The following is a 20,691-nucleotide window of genomic DNA, read 5'->3' on the forward strand; positions in this document are numbered from 1 at the left end:
GTGATTGATGTGTTAGGATGTTACATCCATTGCCTGTGGGAACAGGAGCTGCCTTGCTTTGTTATGATGGGAAGTTTATGTAGGAACACACAGTCACACATTGTACACACACACTTTGCGTGTCATACCTGCAGCTGGAAAAACATAGTGTTCTGTTTGTAATGTAAAATTACAGCTCCACATACACAACTGAGTTAAGCCTAAATATTAACAGTGACATTTATTGGTCCTCGTGTGGAGGTGTGGAGTGTGGAGGTGTGGAGGTGTGGAGTGTGGGCGTTGGTGTGTGTGTGTGCTTAAGTACATGTGTGCTTCTGTCTGTATAGTGTGTGTGTGTTTGTGTGTATGGGGACGTATGTGTTTTGCAGAGACTGCATTCACGGTAAACACTGAATATGTCGGTTCAGTGTGAAATTACCTTTACATTTCAATCGCACTATATCGCAGATCTTTGATTGAATCTATCCCCTAGTTCTATCCCTCTCCCCTCACTTGTCAACGTTAGTCACCTTCTCCCTCTCTTTCAATCCCTCACTCTCTTCTTTGTCTACTCTTCTCCTGCTTGTCTTTCCATAGTCTTCTCCCTCTCTCCTTTCTCCCATTCTAACACAGGCCCAGGCCTGTGGTGGTGCTAGCCCTCCAGCTGTGCTGTCAGCTTTAAGCTCTCTCCAATGAGGGCCCCAACCCCCAGTGGACCTATCCGTCTCTCAACAGCATGCTCCCTATCAGATCCGCTGACCACACGCCCTGCTCCGCCCACTGAGAGCTGGGCCGTACCATTAGCCACAGGGGGGGGGGGACGCCTTCTACTCCCATATAGAATACACCATGACAACGGCCAGGAGGATTTCCTCCTCCACTCTGACCCGGAGTCACTGATTATACTGGCAAGACCACTCGAACGACTACACCCTCAATAATGAATGCACTGACCAAAAGTTAAGGTTGAACCAATTCATCAACTCACAAGTCACACGCATCACTCAGAGGTGTGATGATGTCATAGATTACGTCTTTCTGTAACTTTGGTTGCAGGTTCGCGTGACGGGCCATGAGAAAGGAATATCTTGTTCTCTCCTATATCATAGGATATGCAGGAACTAGTGCTTCTGTTTGCAATGATGTCATGGGTGACCCCTTCTGATCCCAGCCGTCCCTTGAGCGTGGCCACTACCCATAGCTGACAATGGAAGGCAGGTCCAAGTGTGGAACCAGCATGTTTCCCAGGTTGAAAGGCAGATTTATTTTGCCAAATGACCAATGATGTCACCTGTGATGCTTGATGATTCACTGGCTCCTCCTTCTTCGATTAATCACATTCAGTTCCTCAAAACACACATTGACTGTTTAGTTTGTCCATTGAGAGACTATACAGAAATATGCTAATTAAAGGCAAACATGCAGACTATTTACTCGTGTCCTTCATTGGCAGATGAAGGAAATGATGAATATCTATTATGAATATGAATGTATTATGAATATATTATGATTATTCCCAATCCAAATGATGCGTATGAGATCAGTCTTCCGCTGTTTCTCTGTCATCATGTATGAAACAGAAAGTAGACTGAACACCAGCAGGTTTTCACAGCGCTGTCTATATCAGTGGTTCCCAAACTGTGGGGCGCATCGCAATATACAGTGGGGAGAACAAGTATTTGATACACTGCCGATTTTGCAGGTTTTCCTACTTACAAAGCATGTAGAGGTCTGTCATTTTTATCATAGGTACACTTCAACTGTGAGAGTGCTTCAACTGCTTGCCTATTGTCCTGTAGCTCATCCCAGCCTTGTGCAGGTCTACAATTTTATCCCTGATGTCCTTACACAGCTCTCTGGTCTTGGCCATTGTGGAGAGGTTGGAGTCTGTTTGATTGAGTGTGTGGACAGGTGTCTTTTATACAGGTAACGAGTTCAAACAGGTGCAGTTAATACAGGTAATGAGTGGAGAACAGGAGGGCTTCTTAAAGAAAAACTAACAGGCCTGTGAGAGCCGGAATTGTTACTGGTTGGTAGGTGATCAAATACTTATGTCATGCAATAAAATGCAAATTAATTACTTAAATATCATACAATGTGATTTTCTGGATTTTTGTTTTAGATTCCGTCTCTCACAGTTGAAGTGTACCTATGATACAAATTACAGACCTCTACATGCTTTGTAAGTAGGAAAACTTGCAAAATCGGCAGTGTATCAAATACTTGTTCTCCCCACTGTATATATATATATATACACTGTATTTTAAAGGAACTCAGTCCAGCTTTCAACTTACTTTTGAAAGTTGTAATAGTAGAACGCACAAGGTGCCATTTTTTAATTGGGTAGTGCATCATCAGTTCCTCTTGTCAGGTCAGTCATTGCAGACCTTAGAAAGCTATTTATAACTTGTCAGAAATGTCCAGATCAACTAGTCCATGCCAGCTAATATATTTTTTTTAACCCATATATTGTTGTAATGTTTGAATCACTCAAATATCACATGAATACAAATTAGACGTGGCAAAATGCATAGAATTGCAAGAAAATGAGCTTTAAAAACGGCAATATTTTCTCTGCACTCAATGACAAAATGTGTAGAATTGCATAAAATGAGCTTTGAACCTGCAAAAATGTCTCTCCACCAACAAGAGTGGTGTGAACAGTTTGTGTCATGAACAGTGCTTGGACAGCTCTCTGTCAACTGACTCAGGAAGTGGAGGAAGTGTTGGATAGCTCTCTGTCAACTGACTCAGGAAGTGCAGGAAGTGTTGGATAGCTCTCTGTCAACTGACTCAGGAAGTGCAGGAAGTGTTGGATAGCTCTCTGTCAACTGACTCAGGAAGTGGAGGGAGTGTTGGATAGCTCTCTGTCAACTGAGTCAGGAAGTGGAGGAAGTGTTGAATAGCTCTCTGTCAACTGACTCAGGAAGTGGAGGAAGTGTTGGATAGCTCTCTGTCAACTGACTCAGGAAGTGGAGGGAGTGTTGGATAGCTCTCTGTCAACTGAGTCAGGAAGTGGAGGAAGTGTTGGATAGCTCTCTGTCAACTGACTCAGGAAGTGGAGGAAGTGTTGGATAGCTCTCTGTCAACTAGGCTGGAATGTTCCTCAGAGAAGCCAGTCATTTAAAATCATCCTTTTCAAGCACACACCCTATTCATTAATAATCCAGGATGAGGCAGCATTTAACAAATAAATGCACTGACTGTGCGTGTGTGCGCACAAGTGAGTGTGTGTGTATAGTGTACTTGCGATGTACTGCATGTAGTGTGTGTGTAAAGAGCCTGCAGCACCAGGGAGTGCGGTACTCCTACAGCCCTCTATGTCTTTCTGGAGGTGAGGACACCAGGGAGTGCGGTACTCCTACAGCCCTCTATGTCTTTCTGGAGGTGAGGGTACCAGGGAGTGTGGTACTCCTACAGCCCTCTATGTCTTTCTGGAGGTGAGGGTACCAGGGAGTGCGGTACTCCTACAGCCCTCTATGTCTTTCTGGAGGTGAGGGCACCAGGGAGTGTGGTACTCCTACAGCCCTCTATGTCTTTCTGGAGGTGAGGGCACCAGGGAGTGTGGTACTCCTACAGCCCTCTATGTCCTTCTGGAGGTGAGGGCACCAGGGAGTGTGGTACTCCTACAGCCCTCTATGTCTTTCTGGAGGTGAGGGCACCAGGGAGTGCGGTACTCCTACAGCCCTCTATGTCTTTCTGGAGGTGAGGGCACCAGGGAGTGCGGTACTCCTACAGCCCTCTATGTCTTTCTGGAGGTGAGGGTACCAGGGAGTGTGGTACTCCTACAGCCCTCTATGTCTTTCTGGAGGTGAGGGCACCAGGGAGTGCGGTACTCCTACAGCCCTCTATGTCTTTCTGGAGGTGAGGGTACCAGGGAGTGTGGTACTCCTACAGCCCTCTATGTCTTTCTGGAGGTGAGGGTACCAGGGAGTGTGGTACTCCTACAGCCCTCTATGTCTTTCTGGAGGTGAGGGCACCAGGGAGTGTGGTACTCCTACAGCCCTCTATGTCTTTCTGGAGGTGAGGGTACCAGGGAGTGCGGTACTCCTACAGCCCTCTATGTCTTTCTGGAGGTGAGGGCACCAGGGAGTGCGGTACTCCTACAGCCCTCTATGTCTTTCTGGAGGTGAGGGCACCAGGGAGTGTGGTACTCCTACAGCCCTCTATGTCTTTCTGGAGGTGAGGGCACCAGGGAGTGCGGTACTCCTACAGCCCTCTATGTCTTTCTGGAGGTGAGGGCACCAGGGAGTGCGGTACTCCTACAGCCCTCTATGTCCTTCTGGAGGTGAGGGCACCAGGAAGTGCGGTACTCCTACAGCCCTCTATGTCTTTCTGGAGGTGAGGGTACCAGGGAGTGTGGTACTCCTACAGCCCTCTATGTCTTTCTGGAGGTGAGGGCACCAGGAAGTGCGGTACTCCTACAGCCCTCTATGTCTTTCTGGAGGTGAGGGCACCAGGGAGTGCGGTACTCCTACAGCCCTCTATGTCTTTCTGGAGGTGAGGGTACCAGGGAGTGTGGTACTCCTACAGCCCTCTATGTCTTTCTGGAGGTGAGGGTACCAGGGAGTGCGGTACTCCTACAGCCCTCTATGTCTTTCTGGAGGTGAGGGCACCAGGGAGTGTGGTACTCCTACAGCCCTCTATGTCCTTCTGGAGGTGAGGGTACCAGGGAGTGTGGTACTCCTACAGCCCTCTATGTCTTTCTGGAGGTGAGGGCACCAGGAAGTGCGGTACTCCTACAGCCCTCTATGTCTTTCTGGAGGTGAGGGCACCAGGGAGTGTGGTACTCCTACAGCCCTCTATGTCTTTCTGGAGGTGAGGGCACCAGGGAGTGTGGTACTCCTACAGCCCTCTATGTCTTTCTGGAGGTGAGGGTACCAGGGAGTGTGGTACTCCTACAGCCCTCTATGTCTTTCTGGAGGTGAGGGCACCAGGAAGTGCGGTACTCCTACAGCCCTCTATGTCTTTCTGGAGGTGAGGGCACCAGGGAGTGTGGTACTCCTACAGCCCTCTATGTCTTTCTGGAGGTGAGGGCACCAGGGAGTGTGGTACTCCTACAGCCCTCTATGTCTTTCTGGAGGTGAGGGCACCAGGGAGTGCGGTACTCCTACAGCCCTCTTTGTCTTTCTGGAGGTGAGGGCACAGCTGGGGTGCGTCAGCGCCCACCAGAGCCGACGTCATAGTGCCAGTCCCCTCCCTCCCACGTGTCCACCCTTCAGACGAAAACCACTCAGGAGTCTCATTGCCTCTGAGGGCTCCAACCAGTTTATTTGGCAGCCAAGGTTTCCTATTGCCGAAAGTCTTAACAGAGGGAGGGAGAGTTAGAGCAGCGAGAGAGCGGGGAGGAGAGGTGGGGGGACCGACAGAGAGAGAAAAAGAGGGAGGTAATGAAAGCGAGAGGGGGAGAGGAAAAAGTAAAAGTGGAGTTGCGGCCCTCCAAAAATACAACAACAGTATGGGCAATAGGCAGGGCAGCAGTATGGGCAATAGGCAGGGCAGCAGTATGGGCAATAGGCAGGGCAGCAGTATGGGCAATAGGCAGGGCAGCAGGCAGGGCAGCAGTATGGGCAATGGGCAGGGCAGCAGTATGGGCAATAGGCAGGGCAGCAGTATGGGCAATAGGCAGGGCAGCAGTATGGGCAATAGGCAGGGCAGCAGTATGGGCAATAGGCAGGGCAGCAGTATGGGCAATAGGCAGAGCAGCAGGCAGGGCAGCAGTATGGGCAATGGGCAGGGCAGCAGTATGGGCAATAGGCAGGGCAGCAGTATGGGCAATAGGCAGGGCAGCAGTATGGGCAATAGGCAGGGCAGCAGTATGGGCAATAGGCAGGGCAGCAGTATGGGCAGCAGTATGGGTAATAGTCAGGGCAGCAGTATGGGCAATAGGCAGGGCAGCAGTATGGGCAATAGGCAGGGCAGAAGTATGGGCAGCAGTATGGGTAATAGTCAGGGCAGCAGTATGGGCAATAGGCAGGGCAGCAGTATGGGCAATAGGCAGGGCAGCAGTATGGGCAGCAGTATGGGTAATAGTCAGGGCAGCAGTATGGGCAATAGGCAGGGCAGCAGTATGGGCAATAGGCAGGGCAGCAGTATGGGCAATAGGCAGGGCAGCAGTATGGGCAGCAGTATGGGTAATAGTCAGGGCAGCAGTATGGGCAATAGGCAGGGCAGCAGTATGGGCAATAGGCAGGGCAGCAGTATGGGCAATAGGCAGGGCAGCAGTATGGGCAATAGGCAGGACAGCAGTATGGGCAATAGGCAGGGCAGCAGTATGGGCAATAGGCAGGGCAGTAGTATGGGCAATAGGCAGGGCAGCAGTATGGGCAATAGGCAGGGCAGCAGTATGGGCAATAGGCAGGGCAGCAGTATGGGCAATAGGCAGGGCAGCAGTATGGGCAATAGGCAGGGCAGCAGTATGGGCAATAGGCAGGACAGCAGTATGGGCAATAGGCAGGGCAGCAGGCAGGGCAGCAATAGTTGTGTCCTACAACTATAGTTGCTCTGCGATTATAAGGCTTTGGGTTTTCTCCCAGAGCCCTACTCATGGTATTAGGCGAAGGAGGTAAAGTTTCAGATCACAATCTGATCCAACATCTGGACAGAAAGGAGAATATTGGGATGCATAGTCTACTACACTAGTGGGCTGAAATTCCATTATATAGCCCCTCTCACCATCTGTCCTCACTTTTCATTTGTTTCATTTTTATTTAACCTTTATCTTCTCCAAATAATATTTTATTTTTGTTTTGTAACGAAGGAACCGAGGTTCAATTCCTTCTGGGCTTAAGTGGTCTATTGTTGACCTTCCCACTGAAACAGATAGAGCTATCAGAGAAGCTCCCATTCTTCATGTGAAGTCCACACGTTCTCCCTGCGTCAAGAGAAAGATGTACCGTTATTAAATGTAAGGTCATGTGTTATTTCATCATTCATTTTAATGACGGGCCGCTTGGGAAATGTCAGAGCATATTTAGTCAGGATTAAACTGTGCGGAAGGAGAACAGGAGGACGTTTAATGTCAAACTGTCAATCATTATCAAACGTGACGGCACCGCATATGATGTTGTGTAGAATGTGTATTCATATGTGTCAGTTGCGTCTAATCACTGTCAAAATACGAGGGATCACAATTCATATGGAAATATATTCATCCTAAATTATACCTGGAAAGATGTTGTCCTTTCTGTGTTACTGTATAAATCAAATCATTTATTTGAGACATTTTCTCCCGTAGCCCATGTCAGAAACTTTCCCGAACATCTTGGCTTCATAAGCAGTTGTATGAGTGGTCACAAACCCACACGCACGAACGGACACACACACAGACACACATGGACGCACACACACACACACATGGAAGGAGTATAGAATGAGGTACTGGAGCGCCAAGTCTCGGACAAAAAGGCTTCTCAAAAGTTTTTACCCCCAAGCCTTAAGACTCCTGAACAGGTAATCAAATGGCTACCCGGACTATTTGCATTGTGTGCCCCCCCAACCACTCTTTTTTACGCTGCTGCTACTCTCTGTTTATCATATATGCATAGTCACTTTAACTATACATTGATGTACATACTACCTCAATTGGGCTGACCAACCAGTGCTCCCGCACATTGGCTAACCGGGCTATCTGCATTGTGTCCCACCCACCACCCGCCAACCCCTCGTTTACACTACTGCTACTCTCTGTTCATCATGTATGCATAGTCACTTTAACCATATCTACATGTACATACTACCTCAATCAGCCTGACTAACCGGTGTCTGTATGTAGCCTCGCTACTTTTATAGCCTCGCTACTGTATATAGCCTGTCTTTCTACTGTTGTTTTATTTCTTTACCTACCTATTGTTCACCTAATACCTTTTTTTGCACTATTGGATAGAGCCTATAAGTAAGCATTTCACTGGAAGGTCTACACCTGTTGTATTCAGCGCACATGACAAATAAACTTTGATTTGATTTGAGGTAGTGGAGAGTTGGGTAAGTGGTAAGTTGAACCATTACGTTCAGCATCACTCCATAAAGGGAAACATAGTATTGTTTCTAACAAAGTTATCTACATATATTTCAGGATGTGGAAATAATCAGAATTCATGTAAACATGACAGGTTTGAAAACAGCTTATGGGGTAAGTTGAGCCGCGGAACAGGGTAAGCCGCTTAGACATTTCTGTACTGAATGAAATATTACCACTACCTTTTTAAAACCATGTCTATCTTTATTTCCCAAACACAATTCAACACAATCAATCGCTTTTTTGTCTTTTAATAATTTTAAGCATATTTTAACACAGGCTTAACACCTAATAAACACTTTGTACTTTTTAAAAACACTTTTAACATAGGCTAAGCCTGTTGTTACCTTATATTCCAACGATAATGCCTGGGAAGAAAACACTTCAATTGGTCATTTGCTCAATTTACCCCAAGGCAAACATTTTGATTATATTAGCCCACACAGCTACAAGGATGGCCTTTCATCCTAGGTTTAAGACCTCATATTGAAGCGTATAGAGACCACAACAGATGTATAGAACAGTCTTCAAACGATATACTTTGGTTTAGATACAAGCATTATGACGCCTCTAAAACAATCAATTCTTCAGTTTTTTGGACCAAACTTGCTTAGCACTTTTTCCAAGTGGTTTTTGCTTCACAGACATCATGAAATTATGTTCTCTTCCTAAATATTTGGTATAATGATTATGGTTTCCTAGAAACAAGGGTGGCTCAACTTACCCCACTCTCCCCTAGGTATTATGCACTGCCAGTCACCTCTGACATGTAAATAAATAGGATGTTTGACCGACTCTCCCTTTTTATTCTGTAACAAATTATTCTGATCTCTTCCTCCTAATATGGTCAGAGTCTGGCCATAGCCTGACATTCTCCTAATATGGTCAGAGTCTGGCCATAGCCTGACATTCTCCTCGTATGGTCAGAGTCTGGCCATAGCCTGACATTATCCTCGTATGGTCAGAGTCTGGCCATAGCCTGACATTCTCCTCGTATGGTCAGAGTCTGGCCATAGCCTGACATTCTCCTAATATGGTCAGAGTCTGGCCATAGCCTGATATTATCCTCATATGGTCAGAGTCTGGCCATAGCCTGACATTCTCCTAATATGGTCAGAGTCTGGCCATAGCCTGACATTCTCCTAATATGGTCAGAGTCTGGCCATAGCCTGACATTCTCCTCGTATGGTCAGAGTCTGGCCATAGCCTGACATTCTCCTCGTATGGTCAGAGTCTGACCATAGCCTGACATTATCCTCGTATGGTCAGAGTCTGACCATAGCCTGACATTATCCTCGTATGGTCAGAGTCTGACCATAGCCTGACATTATCCTCGTATGGTCAGAGTCTGACCATAGCCTGACATTCTCCTAATATGGTCAGAGTCTGGCCATAGCCTGACATTCTCCTAATATGGTCAGAGTCCGGCCATAGCCTGACGTTCTCCTCGTATGGTCAGAGTCTGGCCATAGCCTGACATTCTCCTAATATGGTCAGAGTCCGTCCATAGCCTGACATTATCCTCATATGGTCAGAGTCTGGCCATAGCCTGACATTCTCCTAATATGGTCAGAGTCTGGCCATAGCCTGACATTCTCCTAATATGGTCAGAGTCTGGCCATAGCCTGACATTCTCCTAATATGGTCAGAGTCTGGCCATAGCCTGACATTCTCCTCGTATGGTCAGAGTCTGGCCATAGCCTGACATTCTCCTCGTATGGTCAGAGTCTGGCCATAGCCTGACATTCTCCTCGTATGGTCAGAGTCTGGCCATAGCCTGACATTCTCCTCGTATGGTTAGGGTCTGGCAATAGCCTGACATTTTGATCAGTTTAATCTGTGTATGTGATAGTTCACTGGGCATGAAAGTTAATGTGGTCAGTATCGGTCAGTTGTGGTCACACAGGACATGACCATCATCAGGCAATAAATGGAGCAGTGATGTCTAGACTGAGAAGTGAGACATGGAGCAGGGCAAAGTGCATGCACCGTCCTTAAATTCCCACAAGAGGGCGGTGTGAATCCAGAAATCAGTAGGCTAGTGTAGTGGTTCGCAAATTTTTGGGGTTACTGTACCACCAACTGAATTATGCTCTAACCGGATTATCCCTGAAGTACCCCCTCATGTGCATTTCGTCTCATGAGTCTTCTCAAGTACCCCCTGTGGATAGGCCAAGTACCAGGGGTCCTAGTACTCCTGGGTGGGAACCACTGGGCTAGTACACAGACACCTCAGTTATTCCAAATATAGAACATTGTCATGGGTTATGGAGCTGATGCAAATATGGTAAGAAATATGAATGGAATTCTGGGAAATAATCGAATGTTACCTGTATGACTATAATCACTATCATATGATTGGACAGAAGTGACACTATTTCAAAACATTTGACAGAGCAGAACAATATGCGTTTAGTCTAGTGCAAAGGGGTAGGCAACCCTGGTCCTGGAGGGGTAGGCAACCCCGGTTCTGGAGGGGTAGGCAACCCCGGTCCTGGAGGGGTAGGCAACCCCGGTCCTGGAGGGGTAGGCAACCCCGGACCTGGAGGGGTAGGCAACCCCGGACCTGGAGGGGTAGAGTCTTTAAGTGCCTTTTGGCAAACTCCACGTGGGCTGTCATGTGCCTTTTACTGAGGAGTGTGGCATCCGTCTGGCCACTCTACCATAAAGGCCTGATTGGTGGAGTGCTGCAGAGATGGTTGTCTTTCTTGAGGGTTCTCCCATCTCCACAGAGGAACTCTGGAGCTCTGTCAAAATGAGCATCGGGTTCTTGGTCACCTTCCTGACCAAGGCCCTTCTCCCCTAATTGCTCAGTTTTGCAGGGCAGCCAGCTCTAGGAAGAGCCTTGGTGGTTCCAAACTTCTTCCATTTAAGAATGATGGAGGCCACTCTGTTCTTGGGGACCTTCAATGCTGCAGCAATTTTTTGGTACCCTTCCCCAGATCCATTCCTTGACACAATCCTGTCTCGGCAATCCTGTCTCTACGGACAATTCTTTTGACCTCATGCCTTGGTTTTTGCTCTGACATGCACTGTCAACTGTGGGACCTTATATAGACAGGTGTGTGCCTTTCCAAATCATGTCCAATCAATTGAATTTACCACAGTTTGACTCCAATCAAGTTGTAGAAACATCTCAATGATGATCAATAGAAACGGGATGCACCTGAGCTCAATTTCGAGTCTCATAGCAAAGGGTCTGAATACATATGTAAATAAGGTATTTCTGTTTTGATTTTTAATAAAAGTGCAACATCTTCTAAAAATAATGTTTTTCTTTGTCATTATGGGATATTGTGATGTCATTATGGGGTATTGTGATGTCATTATGGGGTATTGTGTGTAGATTGATGAGGGGAAAAAACTATTTAATCCATTTTAGAATAAGACTGTAGCGTAACAAGATGTGGAAAAAGGGAAGGGGTGTAAATGCTTTCCGAATGCACTGTAGGCTACAGCAGGGTTGATTTTATTTATAGGTTTTCTGATTTGAAAAAAATATTGTAAAGCCCGCTTGCCTGCTACCCAAATTATTGTGCTGTACTCTGAAATCAACCTATAGCATTTATTTATTGAGGGGGGACATTAAATACGAAAACACCAGCAAACCAGCTCCAATTGATTTTAATTTGGGAAATACTATGTTCCAAAGTATTCCCACACATAAGAGATATGTGATCATATAGAAGGAAGTAAGGTCTGAAATGATTGTTTCAGTCAAATATTATATCCGTTTGGGCTTCATGAGGCCAATTTGCAGTCTACAAAATATTTGTAATTATGTTCCGACCCCTGTATTTTGTTGATGATCCCTGGGCTACAGTCGTTGATAAATGTAGGCCTTTTTACAGTGAGGGTCCGTGACATTGACTGCAAAGGGTCCGTGGTTACATCTAGGGGGAGGCGTTGTACTCCACAGTTTTCAAAATCAGGAAGCGCTCGATAGAAAAAGTATCGCACTCAAAGCGAAGTGTAGGCAGGCACAAATAATAGAAGGGACGCGTCCTCTGCCCAAGCGTTGCTGACGTTTGCCAAACCTTTCAACGTCTGGATAGGTATTTTAAGTTTAACTAACCACATCATATGTTATAGCGATCTGCCAGTCGATGACACAGTCGATGATGTCGCACGCAACCATTGGTTAATGCATGTAACTTCTGCGCAGGGGAACGCGACCCGAGTATCGACGTCCTTGATAACCCGTGAACTCCGTGCCAAGAACAATTCCTGGATTCGGAAACTGACCAGGAAAAGTAAAAAGAAGATTTGCAGTTCATTTTTATTCTGTGAATTTGTTTTATCGTTTCAGAGGAGACAAGTATCACTTTGAAACGTTGGAGACTGAGGTTTAAAGTCCCGACCGAAAGAGACAGTCTTCCCTCTCCTCTGCACGCGTCGTTTGCCATGGCTTTGACACCCTGTACCAGGTTTACCGACGAGTTTAATCTCTACGAAGAGCTGGGAAAGTAAGTATTTACAATGTTTTTGTTATTTCTCTCCAATACATATCTGCATTGGATTATGTTTAGCTACTGGTGCTCTAAACGGGTGGTTATTCTTGATTACCTGTTACCTGTGTGTGGTGCACAGAAACCGTACCCGTTGTATTCAAACCGTACGTTTGGTCTTCAAATGTATATTTCCTAACTTTTCTTTCCAAAACCGTCGTTGCGTTTGTTTTGGTATCTTTACTGAATGTTTACGTAGTATTTCAATCGCTCTTGACATCATTTTCGTCTAACAAGTCACCGCCCTTTTAGTGGAACAACAACTGTATTGGGGCGGTAATTTCCTAGTGGTGAGCTGTCGTAAATGGTAGTGTCTAAGTTTATGGAGAAATCCCTTGTTTTCCCAGCTGTGATGTCATTCCTTGCTCACAGCAAAATGAAATTGACATAACTGTGACTTATTGATCCACTGATTGCTATTGCCAAGCGGCCAGCGCACATGCCCATTCCGACCATATGGTATTATTGGGTCTATTTTATCATCATAAACAAAATAATAAATGCCATCGTTTTAGCATGTAAACGCATCGATATGAGTGATGGGTTTTAAATGCATAGTAGAGCGAAAGGTTACCGCGTTAAATGTTTTTAAAAGCAGCACTAAGCCCGGGTGACTGAGAAGAATCCCTTGGCATTGCTGACAGTAGCCTGCTCTACTTTAGCAGCAAAGCACGGGTGGCTTTGGGGACAATTAGGTCACTTCTACTTACGCGGTCTTCAGTGCTTTTTCCAGCGTGAGGCTGCATCTTCTAGCCTAGGCCTACTCTCCACTGTGGTCCACCGAGCATGGGCCTCACACAGCCATCCCCATCTGAGTTTGACTACTAAAACATGAATTAATGTGTACACCACTGACGCAAAGAAACGAAATATAGATGCATGTTTTCAGTATATCCCTATTTCTTTTGAGTTGTATGCATCAGGTTAAATACAGCAATTAGGTTTGGTAATCAACCTCTCCATACCCAACTAGCAATGAGGAATCGACCCTCTTCCGGGGGGCCGGAACTGATTGAATCGGCCCGGAATCAAAATGAATGACTGTCCAGAATCGGCCCAAATACATCGGGCCGTTTCAGTCTACCAGAATTCAGCCGACTTTGCCGGCATCTTCTCCAGAAGCGGCCCGATGTAAATTTAAATAAATGTATACAAAATTACCCGATTTTAGTCATTTTAAATATTACTATTATACATGTTATACGTACAAATTATACCCATTCACAAAAAACATTTTGTGTCCAGAGGAAACACCATACACCTGGTGACCGTGTCAGCGTGCATGCGCCTGGCCAGACACAGGAGTCACTACAGCGCGATGGGACAAGGATATCCCGGCCGGTCAAACCCTTCCCTAACTCGGACGACGCTGGGCTGTGCGTCGCCTCATCGGTCTCCCGGGCGCGGCCGGCAGTGTCTTAGACCGCTGCGCCACTTGGGAGGCTCCACCCACAACGTTTTTAATGCTTATCAGTTTCCTTCCACAAAGTATCAAAATACTAAAATACTATACAGGACTCTTAAAGAATTTCATTTAAATGTTAATTGTATTTTTTGATCACAGAAACAGAAAATATGGAAAAATAAATAATGAAATATTAATTATATAAAGCAGCCTGTGTAATCATCTGCCAGAATAGCCCCAATCGGCCTGAGCCCCAAGTAATACATTTGGGACAGATGACTCGCACCGGAATCGCCCCGAGCTCAATCCCCGCATCCTAGCCATAAGTAATACTGCCGAAGGCGGCCCAGACTCGTGACCACATGACGTCTGACTAGGCGGAGTGCCCAGACTCTCAGCTGGAATCGGCCCAGATCCACACTGTGCTAGCTGGGTATGTATTCATGTCCCCCACGTGCACTAGCTAGTAGGCTGTTATAGAGAGAAATGGTAACAGTGTAAATATGGGTAGCTGCGACCGAAGTAGTTGTATGGAAAGCGAATTTGGCAGATTTGTTGACACTCAAGAACGTTTTGCGCGGCAGATTGGGCTCCACCACAAGTAGATAATGACCAGTGTTGTATCGGCCTGCCTGCCGACTTGCTTCCTACTGGGTATCGCGGTCGTGTTATTTGTGTAAAACTAACAATCAAATACGACTGAGTGGCTTAAAAACATAAATCCAACCTCTTACGGTGTGTTAGCTCAATGTACGGTAGTTGCGTGGTAAGAAACTGAAGAAAAATAACACACTCAATCAATACCGTCTTATCTATAGCAGAGCGCTTTCCACACACCCACTCCTTTCCACACACTCATTCCTTTCCACACACTCATTCCTTTCCACACACTCATTCCTTTCCACACACCCACTCCTTTCCACACACTCATTCCTTTCCACACACTCATTCCTTTCCACACACTCATTCCTTTCCACACACTCATTCCTTTCCACACACCCACTCCTTTCCACACACCCACTCCTTTCCACACACTCATTCCTTTCCACACACCCACTCCTTTCCACACACTCATTCCTTTCCACACACCCACTCCTTTCCACACACTCATTCCTTTCCACACACCCACTCCTTTCCACACACTCATTCCTTTCCACACACTCATTCCTTTCCACACACCCACTCCTTTCCACACACTCATTCCTTTCCACACACTCATTCCTTTCCACACGCGCACTACTTTCGACACACTCATTCCTTTCCACACACCCACTCCTTTCCACACACTCATTCCTTTCCACACACCCACTCCTTTCCACACACTCATTCCTTTCCACACACTCATTCCTTTCCACACACCCACTCCTTTCCACACGCGCGCTACTTTTCTTTCCACACACCCACTCGTTTCCTGCATATATTATAACAACATTTTGGACTTCGTCAGGTTTTTTTTTGCCTGTTCGGGCACATTTTTTTTCTGGAGGCAAGCTGAAGTTCTACGCCCCTTTGTCGGTGATTGGTCAACAGAAGGGATTCTTCAATAAAGTCTGTCGGTCAATAAGAGGACCCATTTTCATGCCAATTTTTTTAATTGAGAAATACTGCACCAAACATTTTAGTTAAATGTAAAATTGCGCGACTAAAATCTCTTCAGTTATCTTAGATTAATTCAGACTATTTTGAGGAAGTGTATAATGGCTATGGCGTCTCAAAATGGACAAACAGTACTATTTCTCGTTTTTAAAGCGAAGGTCTTTTTTAAAGCCGAGTTTGGCAGCATGCTGACGACTTATCTGCCATGGTTCGTTGGGAAAATAAAAGGCATTTTAGGATAAACGCCGAAAATAAAGTCTGTGGTAAACACAGGCTTAGGAGATCTTATACATTTTGTTCAATAATAATCTTCAAATCATATTGTATTGGTCACATACACATGGTTAACAGATGTTATTGCAAGTGTAGCGAAATGCTTATGCTTCTAGTTCTGACAGCGCAGCAGTATCTAACATGTAATCTAACAATTCCCCAACAACTACACAACAACTACCTAATACACACACATCTAAAGGGATGGAATATGAATATATAAATATATGGATGAGCAATGACAGAGCGGAATCGGCAAGATGGTATAAAATACAGTATATACATATGCGATGACTAATGCAAGACATGTGAACATTATTAAAGTGACTAGTGATCCATCTATTAAAGTGGCCAATGATTTCAAGTCTGTATGTAGGCAGTGATGTGTCAGTGATGGCTATTTAACAGTCTGATGGCCTTGAGATAGAAGCTGTTTTTCAGCTCTAGGTCCCAGTGAGGTGAACAGACAGTGGTCCGGGTGATTGTTGTCCTTGATAATCTTTCTATCCTTCCTGTGACATCAAGGGCTGTAGGTGTCGTGGAGGGCAGGTAGTTTGCCCCTGGTGATGCGTTGTGCAGACCGCACCACCCTCTGGAGAGCCTTGCGGTGCAGTAGCCATACCAGGCGGTCATACAGCCCGACAGGATGCTCTCAATTGTGCATCTGTAAAAGTTTTAGGTGACAAGGCACATTTCTTCAGCCTCCTGAGGTTGCGCCTTCTTCACCACACTGTCTGTGTGGGTGGACCATTTCAGTTTGTCCGTGATGTGTACACCGAGGAACTTAACTTTCCACCTTCTCCACTGCTGTCCCATCAATGTGGATAGGGGGGTGCTCCCTCTGCTGTTTCCTTAAGTCCTCGATCATCTCCTTTTGTTGACGTTGAGTGAGAGGTTGTTTTCCTGACACCACACTCCGAGTGCCCTCACCTCCTCCCTGTAGGCTGTCTTGTTGTTGGTAATCAAGCCTACTACTGTTGTTGTCTGCAAACTTGATAATTGAGTTGGAGGTGTGCATGGCCATGCAGTCATGGGGGAACAGGGAGTACAGGAGAGGGCTGAGAACGCACCCTTGTGGGGCCCCAGTGTTGAGGATCAGCGAAGTGGAGCTGTTTCCTACCTTCACCACCTGGGGGCGGCCCGTCAGTAAGTCCAGGACCCAATTGCACAGGGCGGGGTTGAGACCCAGGGCCTCAAGCTTAATGATGAGCTTGGAGGGTACTATGGTGTAGAATGCTGAGCTGTAGTCAATGAACAGCATTCTTACATAGGTATTCCTCTCGTTCAGATGGATAGGGCAGTGTGATGGCGATTGCATCGTCTGTGGACCTATTGGGGCGGTAGGCAAATTTGAAGTGGGTCTAGGGTGACAGTTAAGGTGGAGGTGATATGATCCTTGACTAGCCTCTCAAAGCACTTCATGATGACATAAGTGAGTGCTATGGGGCGATAGTCATTTAGTTCAGTTACCTTTGCCTTCTTGGGTAACGTCACTTTTTGTGAATGTTGAAGAATTTATGTAATGATAAAAAGCACATAAAGGCTTCATAATTCATAAAGGTCATGTTAACTAACTGATATTATCTCATAGAACAGAAAGTATGAGATCTCCTAAGCCTGTGTTAACCCTCTGACTTTATTTTTGGCGTTTATTCCAAAACCCTATTCATTCCCTATTCATTAGGAATGGCTGAACAAACCTGACATATCTTATTTCCGAGTGTTAGGACTACAAGCTAGCGAGCTCTCTTAAGCGCTATCTTGCCATATATAGCTTGCAGTCCTAAAACCCGGGAAATTATATAATTCGCCACTGTTGTTTTACGACTCGACAGATAGCTCAAACCAGTCATGACTATTCAACAAAACAATAAATAATTTAAGTTTATTTTCATCAAATTTATGAGTTACATGATTGTATAACTAGAAAAGGAGTTTTGAAGTTGAGGGTGCAGTATTTATGAAGTTTGGCAATGTGGACAAAAATTAGCATAGTTCAGCTAGCCAGCAAGTTTAGTCAGGGAAAACAAATCTGGGAGAGGATATAGCTGGGTGCACATGAATCCAGAAAATGTATGGTGAAGTCACTTCCGGACACGGTAGATTCCTCCTCAACACTCTATCGAGAAAGGAAAGGGTTTTTGGATGGAACAAAACGTATAACATCTCCTAAACCTGTGTTTACCAGACCTTATTTTCGGCATTTGTTCAAAAACCCTCCAAAAACGAACCATGGCGAAATTAGTGCCGACAAAAAGACTGCATTACTATTGCTCTCTGTCAGTTTGATCGTCTACTCATCAACGTCTTTGTGTTTCCTAAAGGGGAGCTTTCTCCATAGTGAAAAGATGTATGAGGATCTCCAGCGGACAGGAGTATGCTGCCAAAATCATCAACACTAAGAAGCTATCCGCTAGGGGTAGGTGCCTTTACCATGTTTTTACCTTGTCTTTGCTGTTTATGTTGAAAACAACTAAATGCCCCAAAACTCCCTGTCAAAAGTTTCCAGTGAGAAACAAAAAGGTGATGGTTGTAAGTTTTTACCTGGAGTTTATCTTCGCATTACATGGTAACATGGCAATTACATTAATATGCAGTTCACAGGACGCTGCTGAGGGGAGGACGGCTCATAATAATGTCCGGAACGGAGTGAATGGTATCAAACACATAGAAACCATGGAAACCATGTGTTTGATGTATTTGATACCATTCCGCTCCAGCCATCGGTATATAGCCCACCCAATTTACCTACCTCACCCCCATACTGTTTTTATTTATTTACTTTTCTGCTCTTTTGCACACCAGTATTCTACTTGCACATGATCATCTGATGATTTATCACTCCAGTGTTAATCTGCTAAATTGTAATTATTCGATTTATTGCCTACCTCCTCATGCCTTTTGCACACATTGTATATAGATTCTCTTTTTTTCTACCATGTTATTGACTTGTTTATTGTTTACTCCATGTGTAACTCTGTGTTGTTGTCTGTTCACACTGCTATGCTTTATCTTGGCCAGGTCGCAGTTGCAAATGAGAACTTGTTCTCAACTAGCCTACCTGGTTAAATAAAGGTGAAAAAAAAAAGAAAAATTACCACATGCCCGTCCTCCCCAATTAAGGTGCCACCAACCTCCTGTGATGCAGTTGTAGAGAAGCACCCATTATTATCACATATTTGTCAGTAAATAGCCAATAAAATGACGTTACCCAGAGGAATGCTGTATGTGGTTCTGGTTTGTGTTGCAATGTTGAGCAGTCACATGTCTTAGCCTACCAGTCAATGACAGGGGAAAATCTCCCCAACATTTCCTTGATTTTTGGACTTCATGCACTTTTTAACCAAGTGACCTGCCCTCCAACTTCCCCCATTTCACTCCTGCTTACTTTTTAGTGGACAATGTACAGTCATAGCTGTGTGAACATGAGTCATTTCAGTAATTGGATGTGGTCAGGCGCCTGTTGCGACAGTGGTAACAACGTCTGGGGAAGTCTTGCTCAGGGTTTTGTCCAACTGTTTTTACAGTTCCTCCTTCATTTGATATCCTTAGTACCCCTTGTGGCGAGGGATGAAAACACCAAGCAAGGTTATGACTCTCATACTGGTATCAGTTAACCTGCTTTGATTTCTGACATGAGTCACAGTGTAGTCTTCTGTGTCACAACCCCAGTCACTATGGGATAACTGAAGGGATACTGCCAGTAGTAGAAATAGACATGCATTCTTCACGACCTTTGGGTCTATATCTTGGTGTTACTATACAAAGTCTTGCTTTTGTAGAATGGACTGCCTGTCCAGGATGTAGCTTGGGTCTATTTGTTCCCTTATTCTCTCTCGCTCTCTCCTTCTTTCTGAGGCAGCTGTGGGGAGCGGGTTGGGTTGGTGCGTGGGCCGGGGCTCCCGTTGTCTGTATGGCGCTGCTGATTATCCCTCCACAAACCTTAATGGGCTGCTGACAGACACACACACACACACACACACACACACACACACAGACAAGTAAGGACTAAGAGACAGGAGGGAGGGATGATTAGGACTAAATGACAGGAGGGAGGGATGATTAGGACTAAAAGACAGGAGGGATGATTAGGACTAAATGGATGGATGGATGGAAGGAGGGAGGGAGGGATGATAGGATGGATGGAAGGAGGGAGGGAGGGATGATAGGACTAAATGACGGGAGGGAGGGAGGGATGATAGGACTAAATGACGGGAGGGAGGGCGGGATGATAGGACTAAATGACGGGAGGGAGGGCGGGATGATAGGACTAAATGACAGGAGGGAGGGAGGGATGATAGGACTAAATGACAGGAGGGAGGGAGGGATGATAGGACTAAATGACAGGAGGGAGGGAGGGATGATAGTACTAAATGATGGGAGGGAGGGAGGGAGGGACTAAATGACAGGAGGGAGGGAGGGATGATTAGGACTAAGAGAAGGGAATGTAATTGTATCACAGACAGGAGCTATGTCTAGAACAGAACATGAATAACAGGAGAGAGATTATAGCTGGAGAGAGGAAACAGTACCCTATTCCTTACACAACCCCCTTTATGGTACAGAGAGTAAAGAGAGAAGATTAGATTGCTGAGGTGTTGAATAGAGGGTGGCCCAGAGAGGGTTGAGAAAGTGTATTGGTGTTTTTTCCCCATGATTGATCCCATTCTAGGATTGGCTTGACTGATTGGCTCCACTGAGCCACGCCCGGACCCTACCCGAGAGAAGATGAAAGAGAGATGGATAATGTGAGGCAAAAAGAGCGGGGAGATGGAGGGAGTGAAATAAATTGGAATGGGAGGAGAGATGGGTGAGGGAAAGTGAGTTGGTGTGGAAGATTTTGTGAGAGACAGAAATGGAATGAATTGTAGAGATAAAGAGAGTGGGGTGAGATGAGGAGGAGAGATAAAGAG

General features: G+C 45.7%; 2 protein-coding genes across 13 annotated transcripts in view; both read left to right on the forward strand.

Annotated features, from left to right (window-relative positions):
* The first annotated feature begins 5,437 nt into the window (after positions 1–5,437).
* Positions 5,438–6,478, forward strand: LOC139533365 (uncharacterized). Its single transcript, XM_071331410.1, has one exon. It carries the CDS (start codon positions 5,438–5,440, stop codon positions 6,476–6,478), a length of 1,041 nt encoding a protein of 346 aa, XP_071187511.1.
* Positions 6,479–12,045: 5,567 nt separating this feature from the next.
* The window catches only part of LOC139534679 (calcium/calmodulin-dependent protein kinase type II delta chain), a 111,212-nt gene continuing 102,566 nt past the window's right edge, over positions 12,046–20,691 (forward strand). For 2 of the 12 annotated variants that reach the window (XM_071334030.1, XM_071334035.1), the window contains exons 1-2: positions 12,068–12,462; positions 18,103–18,197. In XM_071334030.1, coding sequence (XP_071190131.1) covers positions 12,401–12,462; positions 18,103–18,197 — 157 coding nt within the window. In that variant the 5' untranslated portion in view covers positions 12,068–12,400. Of the gene's footprint in view, positions 12,463–18,102; positions 18,198–20,691 lie in introns of all 12 variants that reach the window. The other 10 variants (XM_071334037.1, XM_071334039.1, XM_071334038.1 and 7 more) reach the window with 8 other exon arrangements.

Source organism: Salvelinus alpinus, chromosome 11 (assembly GCF_045679555.1).
Source record: "Salvelinus alpinus chromosome 11, SLU_Salpinus.1, whole genome shotgun sequence".
In the NCBI taxonomy this organism is placed as follows: domain Eukaryota; kingdom Metazoa; phylum Chordata; class Actinopteri; order Salmoniformes; family Salmonidae; genus Salvelinus; species Salvelinus alpinus.

What these genes read in the sequence shown, in the direction of transcription:
- LOC139533365 (XM_071331410.1), top strand. Translation starts at nt 5,438, where the DNA reads ATGGGCAATAGGCAGGGCAGCAGTATGGGCAATAGGCAGGGCAGCAGT.